Below are 13629 nucleotides of genomic sequence, written 5' to 3' on the forward strand. Positions count from 1 at the left end.
AATTTTGCCTCCTTTTTATTTTTCATTTTTCGGATAACTAACACGCCTTGGGCTGGCAGCGGCACTATGGGCGTCAGTTTCAGCCTTCTCAGCCCTTGCAGTATTCTTTTTGGTCCTCCTTATTATCGATATATATATATATATATTTTTTTTTAATACCTGCATTCATGCCATGTGCTGCTCATGAATGTATAAGTAATAACAGCTTGGCCAATTCCTTGAGTTTTGTTTTTCTGGCAGTTTTTTCTGAGAAGGTTTCTTTACATTTTTTTTCTCGTTCGAGGCCTCTGATTATTTTGAAGAGATCCAGTACGCTGCACCTCACCTTCCTCTGTTAATTTATTATCTTAAGTTTGATTCATTTATACATCTAATTTATATAGTCATTCTAAGAAATATCTTAGTTACCTGTGAAGGTTTACAGGTTCTGGTAGTATGGACCTGCAAGGTTTTTTTTAACCTTTGTTAGGCAGTGCTGTAAAACGTTTTTCTTGGGTAACGTATGCAGCTCCTGCCGAATGCTGTAACTAAATATCTTAAAGTTTGTAAACATAGCAAGTTTGTTATTACTTTGTATATGTTTTGTGATTCTTGTGTTTACGTGCACTTGAAGTAACTGACAGATTGAGCTCCTTGGTATGGATGTCTAATTAGCTGTGTGCTTTGTCTGGTCCAGATACTTCTATACATTGTTGCCAGTTTTAAACCAGCTGTGCCATTCTTTGAACAGCAACAGTGTATCCCTTTGTATTTACCTAAGTTCATAGTTCTCACCAACATATTGAGCTGGAATCATCATTGACTTAACTATTTAAGTGCATTTCAGTGATTGAAAAACTTTGTCTCATCATAGATTGTTCCTGTTTCTCTAATTTTGCCTGCACAAGTCCTGTCCTACATATGTATGCATAGTAAATAATTTTGGTATATATTATCTGGAGTCTGGAGCTTTTGATTTACTAATTAATACAATTTTTTTTTATATATCCATCATTAGTGCTTTTTCCCACTTCAGTTGGGGTTTTTTTTGTGTGTGTGTTTTCTGAGACTTTATTTTGTATTTAGCCCAAGTTTGTTTATATATATATATATATATATATATATACACGCACACACACACACACACACATCTGCCCACCTGCTGAATCACCAAGAAATAAATCGTCGTTACTTAGCAGCGGAACAAAATTTGGATATGTGCGAGGGTGATGCCATTTATGGAGAAAAGGCACACCTGAATTATAGTTTTGCAAATCAAATTGTAATAGACTGCCCATAACATCAAGGGGTGCAACTCATCGCACAACCAAGAATCAGTTCTGTGAAGCAAACTTTCGGGGCGCGACCCCCTCACCACTACTTTCCCATCTGAAATCATTTTAAAGGAGAAATCTTTTATTCAGAAAGGCTCAATGCATTAGACCTACAGCACAGTGACGTGCTTCAGGATCGGAGAGGAAGAGGAGCCAGAGCAGAAGGAAGGGCCTGACCAGCAGCAACCTTTAGTTAATTTAAGCTAAAGGTGAGTGCAGCGAGGACCCGTGCGTTCACACAATCCCCTTGCCCGCCTACCTTGAACTGACGCCTCAGGTTTGCCATCTCATACAGCCGCTGCTCCTCCAGCCCCCGTCTCCGGCTCCACTTCCTGGAGTTGGCGCTCCTGCTGGATTTGATCTGCGGGGAAACACAGATCAAAAACAGGCCCACGAGCGTGCTAGGAGAACTCAGGGCCCTGAAGCAGAGCCAATGCGACCGGGTGCTTTTAATGCATGCAAGCCACCAGTGCCACTGTGTGGGGCATGGCCCGGGGAGGGGGCGGATTCTCTCACCTGCACCCATTCGTTAAAGGCGTTTAGCAAGGTGAAGGGATCCCCATGGTCGCTCTCCAGTGGCTTTCTAGCAGTGCTGCAGTCAGGGTCGTTTTGGGCCCGGCGAAGAAACGGTGACTGGACGCTCAGAGCCGCAGCGATGGTAAGAACTGGCTCCACCACGCTGAAGAGGGACCCAAGTATCAGCATCTTCCCTTCAAAGAGGAGGAGACAGGCACAGTAAGCACCAGGAGGAGAGAGATTTAGAATTATCAAGAACCCCCGAACCCAGGCCTAATTTTCCATAATAAATACATATGAGAGATATTTTCAAACTTTTGGTTTAAATATCTTTGCAAACAATTTGTCCTGGTGAGGTGGTAGTTAGACAACAAGAAGTCCATATTCAAAGGGCTTTCTCCAACAAAGTGCAGAACTTAGCGGACAAGTCCCATCTTTTTTAATTTCCTGCTGCTCTCAGCGCTTTTGACTTCTCTGGGTATATTCAGCTAAGGACTTAACCAGCTAAAACTTACCTGGATAAGTCAGAGGCATTCCAGGGGCATTTGGGGATCGACTCAAGTTGGTCGGATAACATGGATATTAAGAGATATTTGGCTAAATTCTCTATTTATTTTAAAAAGATTCGTTACCCGCTCATATCCAAACCACTGCCAAATAGTTAATGGACCTCGGCCAGCGAAGGATAATTCTGCCGACTAGCTGCCGGTCTCAAATGCTCGTTGGGAATAGATGTGTTTTCAACTGCTATTTAAATGTCTGTGCACAGACCGGTTGGCGTAATGGTTCCGGCATCAAATTTCCAAACAAAGGGTCCCCGCACGTGAAATGTCCCTCCCCCTTGTTTATGTAAGATGAGCCAGCCGAGGAGCCGGACCATCCAACAGGCCCGCCTGCGCGAGGATTACCAACGCACAGCATGGCACAAATGCAGGGGGGGAAGACTTGCTTCGTAGCCCATGGATCCTGCCGCCACTGTCTTCGTAGCCAATGCAAAGAGACAACAATAGGTGTTAAGTGCCCACAACACCTGCTCCCGGCAATCCAGCACTGCTTCTGTGAAAAGACGAGCTGGAAGCGTAACTTACTTGCAGTTTATGCTTTGCTTGGAGGAGAAGTCCATTACCTGCCATTAATCAAGTTAACCTGTTACTGGCATCAGTAGCATGGGATAGACTTAGTGTTTGGGTACCTGCCAGGTTCTTATGGCCTGGATTGGCCACTGTTGGAAACAGGATGCTGGGCTTGATGGACCCTTGGTCTGACCCAGTATGGCCTGTTCTTATGTTCTTATGCAGGAAGCGTAAGCTGCGGGTAGTTTCCAGTCTTCTTCTAACAGAAGCACCACTGGATTGCCGGGACGTAGGTGAGTGCACAGCTTGCGACCGGCAGGGGGATCTCTTTAGTATCCAGGTATTTTGGACTGCAGTTGGGTGGGAAGCCGGATCAACAAATTATTTTAAATGGGGAAGGGAGGGGCCCGGCCTCGGGACCGCCATAGTTTTCATCAATACACGAAGGTTTGGGGGCCACATGGCCCAACAGGGCCACATGTGAAATTTGGGTGGGGAGGAGGATTTAGACGCGGTCGCCACGAGCCAGGAAAGCCTTTCCCGACTCACCCCGGAACCCCCGGCGTCTTCGGGCAGGCAGCGCAAACACGGCAGCCCCAGCCTGGCCAGCTCCTGCTTCAGACCTCTCTCTCTCTTTTTTTTTTGAAAGGAGCCACCAACCAAGCAAAGATAAGGAGAAAAATAAATACGTTCCCTGTTGCTGGCTGCCAAAAGGGGAAGAAGCTCTTCGAGGGAAAGAGGGAGCCAGGACCCCTTGGATGATGCGGGCAGAAGCAGTGCAGGGATCACACCCCCCCCCCCCCTCGCTCGGATCTACCTGAGAAATGGCCCACAAAGGTCCCTAACACTTCAGGGAGCGCCAGAAGCAGATTCTGTCTCTGCAAGCCCTCTCTTTCTCTAACCAGGCTGCAGATCCGCACCTCTCCCATCTGCTGGAGTCAGAGAAATACTGAGGGACTGCAGGTGGCACTCTCGGTTATGTGGCAGTGCCTGAAAGGTTTTTGTTCTCTGCCTCCATCTGCCGGTAGAGATGCAAAACCCGCTTGTCTGGAATGATCTGGGCCATGATCAGGAAATGAAATTTGGGTGGGGAGAATTTAGCCGCAGACTAAATTTTGCTTTACTTTTTTTTTTTTTTTTATATATTTAAAGTTTTTATTTATGAAAGCATAAACAACAAATTCCCGTTTACATGTTTCAATCCACTCATTATTTTACAGACCTCTATCATTTCTCCCCTCAGTCATCTTTTCTCTAAGCTGAAGAGCCTTAATCTCTTTAGCCTTTCCTCACAGGAGAATTGTTTCATTCCATTTACCATTTTGGTCACTCTTCTCTGTACCTTTTCTAATACCACTATATCTTTTTTGAGATGCAGTGACCAGAACTGAACACAGTATTCAAGATGCAGATGCACCATGGAGCAATACAGAGGCATTATGGTATTCTCTGTTTTAGTCTCCATTCCTTTCCTAATAAATCTTAGCAATCTATTTGATTTCTTGGCCGAGGATTTCAGCATATTATCCACAATGACGCCTAGATCTTTTTCCTGGGTGGAGTCTGCCAACGTGGAACCTTGCATCGTGTAGCTACAGTTTGGGCTCCTCTTCCCTATGTGCCTCACTTTGCGCTTAACTCTTAAGAGTTAAAGAAAGAAGGGAATTATCTAAGATTTAAGAAATTGATCAAAGCCTGGCCTTTTGACCTGTTTATTTCTGGTCAATATCGGGACCCTTGAGGAGAATTAAGATTCCTCCCAGAGACCGTGAAGAGAGTAGATGCTATCAGCATTCATTAGGGTGGTTCAACTGCTGACAATGTATTGGTTTATTGTGCTTGTCTGATTAATTCAATAAACAGCTTCCAACAAACTAATGTGTGTGTGTGTTTTATTGAAAAACGTTTGATTGTTGTATTTTGATTGATTGAATTGATTGATGATTTCGATATTACACAAGTATCACATTTTAATAAAATAAACATTAGGCTATTTTTCCCCACTCCGATTGCCCTGAAATTCAGATCTGTTTAGGGGACTCCATAATCTGGAGTCTAGAATCACTGGCCTGGAGGAAGTGGCAGCTTAATTTTTGGGACATATCTCCATGTCCGAATCCAACAGCAAATAACCAGTGTGCCTAACAGTACATGACTGGTTAAAATCTCCCCCTGGAGTCCCGCATCTCTCACCTATCACGACATCCACCGGGAGTTTCGCCAGCAGGTTTCCGATGGGCGTGAGGTGCTCTGCGTCATCCAGAGCCCCCTGGTCCCGCAGGTAGAGAATGGCCGTCTCAAGGCTGGATGCCGGGGGCTGCTCGATGAAGGGGAAAGTGCGGGGATCCCCCAAACCCATGCTCTTCATCTGAACTCAGGAAAGAGAGACCGGAGAAGTTCATCACCACCTCATGACTAGCAAAGGTCCCTTTGGTTTCCAGGCCAAGCCCCCAGCTCTGTATCAGACCCAGCCCTCCAGACCTTGCATCTTGTTTACTAACACTTCATGCACACTGAAAAACAAGCCGTTATTTTTTTAAGCAACAGATCTGAAAGTGGCGGGAGAACCTGCTAGGAACAATTCTCCTGTAAGAACGTCTGGCATCTCATGCATCACCTGCAACACCAAAGCATCCAAGGCGACCCTCTGGATCTCCGGCACAGGATATGCAGCAAAGGCGTCATAGTCGGACTCGGCGTAGAGCCGGTAGCAGACGCCAGGACCCGTGCGGCCTGCTCGGCCCTTGCGCTGTTCTGCGCTCGCCCGGCTGATCCAGAACTCCTGCAGACGCTGCATCTTGGCCTTTGGGTCAAAACTCATTTCTTTCACTTTACCTGAAGTAAATATAATTAAATGATATAGGAACAATTGCACTTATTTTTGTGCGAGTATGTTGCAGGCTTTGATTCTCTGTAAGCCATGAGACCATTTCTAGGACCAATTATAGACTCGTTCAAAGATAATAATGTCCTAGACCACAGTTACAACTGAAGAAGAGACTCATGTGCATCCAGAAGGTCATGTATTACTAAACCTGTAAAGTTTTCAGCTTTCACAACAAAGTTGTTTTTGTTTTTTTTTTTTAATTTTACTTTATTACAACAAATGTCAGTGGTACGGTTATAAAACATCCACAAGCTTCACAAACACACACATACTGCCCCACCACAGAACAGGTAGAGCGACGGCAGCAGCAGTGCAAGAGCAAGTATATCACAGACGACAGAGGTGCAAGCTTCCCTCACACACACACACACACACACACACATTCTGCCCCACCACAGAACAAGTACAAATACAACACAGGCAGAAGCAGCAGCACCAGCTTCACACACACCCCCACACGCTGCCCCACCACAGAACAAGTACAACTCAGACAGCTACGGCGCAAGCTTCCCTCGAGCACAAACACTGCCCCCCTCCCCACCACTGAAGAGGTACAGCAACGGCGGCAGTAGCACAGGCTTCACACACACTCACTGCTTCACCAGTAGGGGGGCTGCATTCATTTTTTTGTTTCGTTTTAATTAGTGTACACTAAAAATATTAGCGCGCACTAAATCAAAACAGTGTGCACTAATTGGAAATAAGTACACACTAAAAAGAAAAAAAAATGTATGTCTGCATATCCCTACTCACCAAATATACATATGCAGCATGGGCTGCAGCAATGCATGGTTCCCCATACACAGTCCTACTGAAATGCCTCCCACATGCTGTGGAAGGACCACCCTTAAGAACGAGGGTAGTTCAGTCTCCATGCCCTTTCCATCCTTATCTTAATCAGCATACAGTTACGACAATGATTTGTATTGATTAACTTTCCCACAGTGTGCTTACCAGAGTCTAGGACGAACCTCACACCGTCTATTGTGACTGAGGTTTCAGCAATGTTTGTAGAAATTATGCATTTCCGAACACCTGGCGGGGCCATGTCAAACACCTGCAGATCAGAGGGAAAGGCGTTAAGGAGGCTGTGCATGGTGGCTCCCTGATGAGAGCCGAGAGAGAGAACACAGAAGAAAAGCCATTAATCCGCTTGCATATTCCATTCTTTGCGCAGTTTATGATCCCGCTGCCCATCCCCTCCTTCTACCTTGTCCTGCTCGGCCACAGACAGCGTGCTGTGTAGGGGTAGCACGATCCACTTCTGGGTATGAGCGGCATAGGCCTGAGCAGCCTCCAGCACTGTCGTGATCTCGGCCACCCCGCTGAGGAAGATGAGCAGGTCACCACGCTCCTCCGACGGATAGCGGTGATCGATGGCCTGCAGGACCCGCAGGTACGGCCTCACATCCAGCTTCTCAGACTTCGAATTCGCCTCCTCCTGCGGGATTGGCTGAAAGATCACCTGACGGAGAAGCGACAACCAGAGCCTGAGAACTAACCATGTCCTTCTGTGCGATCTTCGGCAAACCACTCTGTCGGTCTGTGCCCCTAAATTTAGTCAATTCAGCTCTTATAAATAGGATACAAAGTAAATAAATAAACTGTTTCTTCTCCCTTCTCCTGTTTGGAAGCTTTCATATGATGCTTCCAGGCCACAAGCCCTGGAGGAAACTGCACGAGTCTCCAAAGTATAAAATTATACCCCAACATAAATATAAAATATTTTTGTTATAAAATAGACACTCACCTGTATAGGAAAAAGCCGCCCCGGAACCTGTACTACCGGAGCACCGTCAAAATACTCAGAGAAGAGCTTAATGTTAATTGTGGCTGACATGAGGATAACCTTCAGGTCCCGGCGCAGTGACAAGAGCCGCCGGAGCACCCCAAGCAAGAAATCGCTATGGAGATGTCTCTCGTGGACCTCATCCACAATCAGCACCTGGTACCGCGGCAGCTCTGGCTCCTGCTGGATCTGCCGAAGCAGCAATCCTTCAGTGAGAAACACAATCTTTGTAGCAGGAGACCATGTGCTCTCAAAGCGGATCTGGTACCCGACCTATGAAAGGAGAGAGGGAAGAATTCAATGGTAAGAGAGCCGAGATCTTAAGGCCTCTGCTTTTTTTTTTTTTTTTCGCTCGCTCCCCCCCCCCCCCCCCCCCGGCCTAGCAATTTCAGTTCCATCAGACTCACCCTCTGCTGGGCATAAACTTTCATTTGCAACTATCTGGGGATTTCCAATCAGAACTATCTGGGGATTTCCAATCAGAAACAGATACTTAGGCACCTTACACGTACCTTCAGCCAAGTCCTCACTCAAGAAACGTGCATTCTCGACTGCCAGCCCCCTTCATTGGAATGCCCTCCCCACGGACATTCGCCTCGAAACGTGTACTCGAACATTCAAAAAGAAACTCAAGACCTGGCTCTTTACAAAAGCCTACACTTAAAGGTCTAGCTCAGAACCACATCCCAGAACTTGAATCATTCTCGCTTTTATAATCATATCAAACAACTCCTAATTTTATCCTTGGTCTCACAATTCCAAATCATTAAATATTTGAGCATGCTACACCAATACCTCTTAATCCAGATGTAACCTCAGTTTTTGAAGTCTTCACTCCTATAGAAATAACCGCCAGTTCTTATTTACTTAACCCTATTCTGTAGACGTAAACTTTTCATGAAGACTGTAATCTGTAAACACCTGTATTTATTATAAGAATTTGTATTTACTATTTATATTTATTATTTAGCCATTAACATTGTTCTGTTACCACTTGGTACTATTTCTCTCCTTTACCTCAAACTCTAAGTTCCTACTAAGTTAGCCATGTTATTTATACCCAATTGTTGGATGTAATTGTATATTTGTTTAATTGTTCAATCTGTTTGATGTAATTTTCTGTTCCTTGTTCTGTGTAAACCGAAGTGGTATGCACAAGTGCATGAACTCCGGTATATAAAAGCCTTTAAATAAATAAATAAATAAATTTCCCCCGCTCTACTTTAGTTCCCAATTGGCTTCTCCAAGTCACTGTAGTGACAGTCATTAGCCAACGAATCACAGCTCCCTGTAGAAATCTGAGCTTTAAGTCTGGCCACTGCGTGTCACCCTTGCACAATGATTTGAACTCTCTCCAGCCGCCACTGCTCCCTCCCACCCCCCAGGGGCTGTGAATGCTTCCTCTGCAGCATCTCTGCCCTGGCCAACCTGGGGAGAAGAAGCCCAGCCCAGGAATCAAACCCAAGTCCTTTGCATAGCAGCACTTGCCACAGTGCAACTGGGCTAATGATTTTCTTCTGATTGTCTATAAAATAAATGGCCAGACATAATACCCTGTGCCAATTTAAAATACTACTTGTAAATCATTTTTTACATTTTTTTTATATGTAACCTGCCTTCCTCCGGAGCCCCGGGGAGAAGTAATACAAGCAAGAGGCACAAGAAGCATTAGGATGCTGGATCCTAATGTCTATATTGGTAATGTTGTTTTACGGGTACCCCATTGGCTAGTATACACTTGGTTTGACCCGTGAAAGTTACGATTTGGGCAACTATTCCAAATGTGGTCACTCCCACAGGAAAAAATACCCATGTCCGACTTCTCTCAGCCCCCCTGACATCTAAAGCTCTGGTGTGCCTCGTAGGCAAAATCAAACAATTATGTGGCATAACTATATGCGCATATTCACAGACTACGCATGCATGTGGACTGAAAATATACCATCATCAAGCACGTGACAGCTCTCAAAAATTTGGTGAGGGTCCGATGCAAAATCTAACAGTTATTAGGTAGCGTAATCGTGCATGCCTGTTTGTGAAATATTTATTTTATTTATTTAAAATCTTTTCTATACCGTCGCTAAGTTATATATCATCGCAAAGGGTTTACATGTAGGCACATAATTAATGTAGGTAATCGCGTACTATAGTACATTCTAACAGGTGCCGCCGGGGTTCAGTTACAATACATCATTAAAGACAATCAATTGTTTAGTGAAGTAGGTCATGACCGAGTGTACCAGAGGTACTTTCATGGGCAAAATTCATTATACATAGTGTTACCATTATGCTAAATGTATATATATGTGGATTCTTCCAAAAATACCTCTTTCATGATCTTCACAGACCCCCCTGACTATACAGAAAGTTTGCTGTGAATCAGATGCAAAACCAAAATGTTAATAGATGGTATAATTACATGCACATGCCCCCCCCCCCCCCCAAACACACACACCCATGTCCTGAAAATTTCAGGTGGAGTAACTGCATGTGTGTATTCATAAAATACATGGACCTTCCTCTCCACCCAAAAACATTACCCATCACGAGCCTCATGGGCTACTGACGTGTCATTCAAATTTGGTGTTAATCAAAAGCAACACAGATGAAAAACCAAAAAGGTATCAGGGGACATCAACTGCATGCATGGTTTTTGCAGGCCAAGTAGATCCAGGAAAAAAAATTACACGTGTCCAACTCCCCTGACAGGCCATGAAAGTTTGGTGTCGACAGGAAAGCGAATACTACGGCTATTAGTGGGACACACGCACCGAATAATGGTATAAGCCTCTCCCCTTCAAAAAGCTGCCTTAAAATGAAGCATGGGATAAACAGAAGGGATCTCTAAGGGAGTGATGGGAATTGTAAAGGTTAATTAGTTGGGAGGATGGGCAGACTGGATGGCCCACACAATCTTTTGTTTCCATCATATTTCTCTGTGTCTATGACTACATGCTAGGAAGAGATGGATTTAATGATTTATAAATTGCTCTTCCAGAATCTGCACAGGCATGATTCTCAGGGGTGGGTGGTCTCAAACTATACACCTAAAACCAAAACACAGAATAAAGGAGCACCTGTTAGGATTTCAAGTGAAGGATAAGCTGAAGAAATTGTTCTTTAGGCTGACTGGTTAAGCTATAGAATAAGGGATGAAGGATATTAATCTGTGACCTGAATAATCTAGCATAAACAGATGATTCTACCATGTTTTATTGTCTATAACTTGCTTTCCCATATAAATAGGTAAACTAGTTAATGCCATTGCATATCATTTAACATGCATACTCTCAGAACAGGTATTACTTAAGAGAGGGGGATATTAGTATGCAGAGTGGCACTCTGGTTTCTTTTTACTGGCAATCAAGACAAAAAGACAAAAACAGATATTGCACGGAGCTCTACCAACATTGGTACTTACCAATCAGGTAGCTAAATGTATGGCCAATGCCTAATCTACAGCCATTAATGCTCATGACTGAAGCAAATTAGACTGTTTTACAGATCCCTTGACCATAACATTTATTTTCTAGTACAGCAGAATTTTCTCAGATGATAGCTAAACGAGTTCCCCTTTTTTACAGTCACAATACTATTACAATACCATGCAGTCCTGGTACTTACCTGGGAGCCATACTGGTTGAGGCTTTCAAAGCCAACACGCTTTGCCAGGGAGATGCAGGCAATTCTGCGTGGCTGGGTACAGGCGATGTGGTTAAATCCTGCAGCCAGCAAGTACTGGGGGACTTGTGTGGATTTGCCGCAGCCTGTGTCCCCAGCCACCACCACTACACGATGCTCCCTCAGCACTTGCACGATCTTGTCCCGGTACTGGGTGATGGGCAAACTGGACCTTTCCCGTTGCAGTTTGGCCAACCTAGCAAAGCCTTGTTTCTGAGTGAAATCCAGGAAGTGCAACACAGCCATTCTGAACTCTGCCAGCCTCTCTCCAGGGATCCGCTCGCCTCCACTACCCCGGTAGCCATGTTTCTGCCGCTCTGCTCTCTTCTGGCCTTGCCCAAAGAGACGCATTTCCATGTCCTTGCTTAGAACAGACACGTTGATTCTGTACCTCGAGTCATAAGCCTTGGGAAGATCTGCCAGACCAGGCTGCACACCTTCTCCTGCCTTTCTCTCCTTTTCCTCTCTTTGTTCAGTCCTCTGGATGCTCTGAAACTTCTGGAATCGCTCAAAGAAATTCCAGAAGTCCCGGCTTTCATCACTGCTGCTCCGTATATAATCTTGATCCCTAAAGAAGACATCTTCCAACTGCCTTCGAGTCTCTGGGCAGCTCCAGTCCCACTTGCTGCTTGCCATCCCCTTTGAAGAAGACATCTACGTAAGCATCTTTTACAACTTTCTTTCCACCGTGGCCTCGAATGCACCTTGTGCTTCCTGAATTTCACAACAAAAGTTTTTCACAGCTTGTAATTGTGCTTATAAAAAATATATACACAGAAGCCCATCAGCAAAACAATGATGCACCCAAGCAAAAGCAGTCTAATTTTGTCTTTACATTGTACTTTGTCCTGCAAATTACATTTACTGTAGATCTATTCTCCACTTTCCAGACAAAGAATTACCTTAAGGTTTTCTTAATCTGTCATCATCTATTTCTCCTTGCATCTATGCTTAATTCCTTGTTAAGGTCCAGCTTTTGCAGTTATCTATAAACAATATGAAATCCTCATTTCTTCCCTATTGTAACTTTTTATAATTCAACACTTTTTTTTTTTTTTTAAAGACAGTAACAGCACCCCGAAGTAATGAATTAAGAAACGTTTTCCAGCTTAAACTCTAGAGTTAGCGTTAAGAAAAGAAGGCAGAATAAGTAACTATAAGAACATAAAATATGCCAGGCTGGGTTAGACCAAAGTCCATCAAGCCCAGCATCCTGTCTCCCACGATGACTAGTCCACATCACAAGTATGCAGTGGATCCCAAGTAGATCTATTTTTTGTTACTCACTACCAGGGATAGCAATGGCTTTCTTTAATCTACTTGGCTAATATGTTATGAATTTTTCCTCCAGGAACTTGTCCAAACCTCTTTTATATCCTATGTTAGTCAACTTGACCATAGCTTGATTGTGCACCAAGTGAAAAAGTTCTTTTTATGATTTGTTTTTAAATCTGCTGGCTGTTAGCCTAATGGAGTGTCCACTTGTTTTTGTATTATTTGAAAGGTTAAATAACCGTCCTTTATTTACCTATTCCAGCCCACTCATGTTATGAACTTCTATCATGTCCCCTTTGAGCTGTCTCTTTTTCAGGTTGAAGAGCCCTAGCCTGTGTAGCCGCATATACTACTCCTCCATTCTGAGCTCAAAAGATTCAGCGAGATCCGCACACACCTCAGACGGGACACGGAACCCAATGGCCCATTTCAGCCCATGCGTTGTAAGATTCACTTCTGCCCCTATGTTCATAGAGAGGCTTGGAACGCAATGCCACTTCCGCCCCCTTCCCATAAATGAGCGATATGTTTTCTTATTCTCCTTAACTGCATGCAATGTTGCCAAATTAGGTTATTTCGCACCCGGCTACCTTTTTTCCCCGTCGTGCGAGAAAAATATTTTTTGTTCGAGCTGGGCGACTGAGTAACTGCAAGCTAGCAGCCCTTTAGCTTGTCGGTGCCTTGTTTCTTTGCCGCGGGCAGCCCAGCCCGCAGTCGCAGAATGATGACACATCGGCAGCAGCCAATCAGAGGTGACGGGAAAAGGAGGGCAGACGCAGAAAGACTGTTGCTGCAGAGTACGGCAAACCTTCATTGTGCTGCTCTCAGCTTTTGATTAAATAGTTTTATGCTTTCATCTCTGACCCTGCTGAATTCTACCCTCATCTGGACCCTGAACCTGCTGATCTCCCCACGTTACCTGATGAAGCCTCCTAACCCAGCTCCTGCCTGGGAAGGGGAAACAGAGATAAGGCGTGCGATTAAGGGAAGAAGCGATTTTTTGTGCCTGAGGATTAGCTTCCTGAGGGAAGGGGGAAAGAAGGTGCATCTCTGTAAAATAGGTGGAGGATAAGAAGAGGATAGAAAGGGGGTTGG

The 13629-nt window shown here is 44.6% G+C and overlaps 1 protein-coding gene across 3 annotated transcripts in view; it reads right to left on the minus strand.

The window, feature by feature from the left end:
- Positions 1–13265, minus strand: part of DHX34 (DExH-box helicase 34) — a 39061-nt gene extending 25796 nt beyond the window's left edge. The window contains exons 1-9 of one of the 3 annotated variants that reach the window (XM_029619961.1): positions 13125–13265; positions 11203–11973; positions 7540–7851; positions 7000–7254; positions 6744–6846; positions 5520–5737; positions 5096–5270; positions 1830–2023; positions 1573–1674 (exon numbers count right to left, since the gene is read on the minus strand). In XM_029619961.1, coding sequence (XP_029475821.1) covers positions 1573–1674; positions 1830–2023; positions 5096–5270; positions 5520–5737; positions 6744–6846; positions 7000–7254; positions 7540–7851; positions 11203–11913 — 2070 coding nt within the window. In that variant the 5' untranslated portion in view covers positions 11914–11973; positions 13125–13265. Of the gene's footprint in view, positions 1–1572; positions 1675–1829; positions 2024–5095; positions 5271–5519; positions 5738–6743; positions 6847–6999; positions 7255–7539; positions 7852–11202; positions 11974–12787; positions 13064–13124 lie in introns of those variants that run through there. The other 2 variants (XM_029619960.1, XM_029619962.1) reach the window with 2 other exon arrangements.
- Positions 13266–13629: the final 364 nt, after the last annotated feature.

Source organism: Rhinatrema bivittatum, chromosome 11, assembly GCF_901001135.1.
Source record: "Rhinatrema bivittatum chromosome 11, aRhiBiv1.1, whole genome shotgun sequence".
NCBI classification, from domain to species: Eukaryota; Metazoa; Chordata; class Amphibia; order Gymnophiona; family Rhinatrematidae; genus Rhinatrema; species Rhinatrema bivittatum.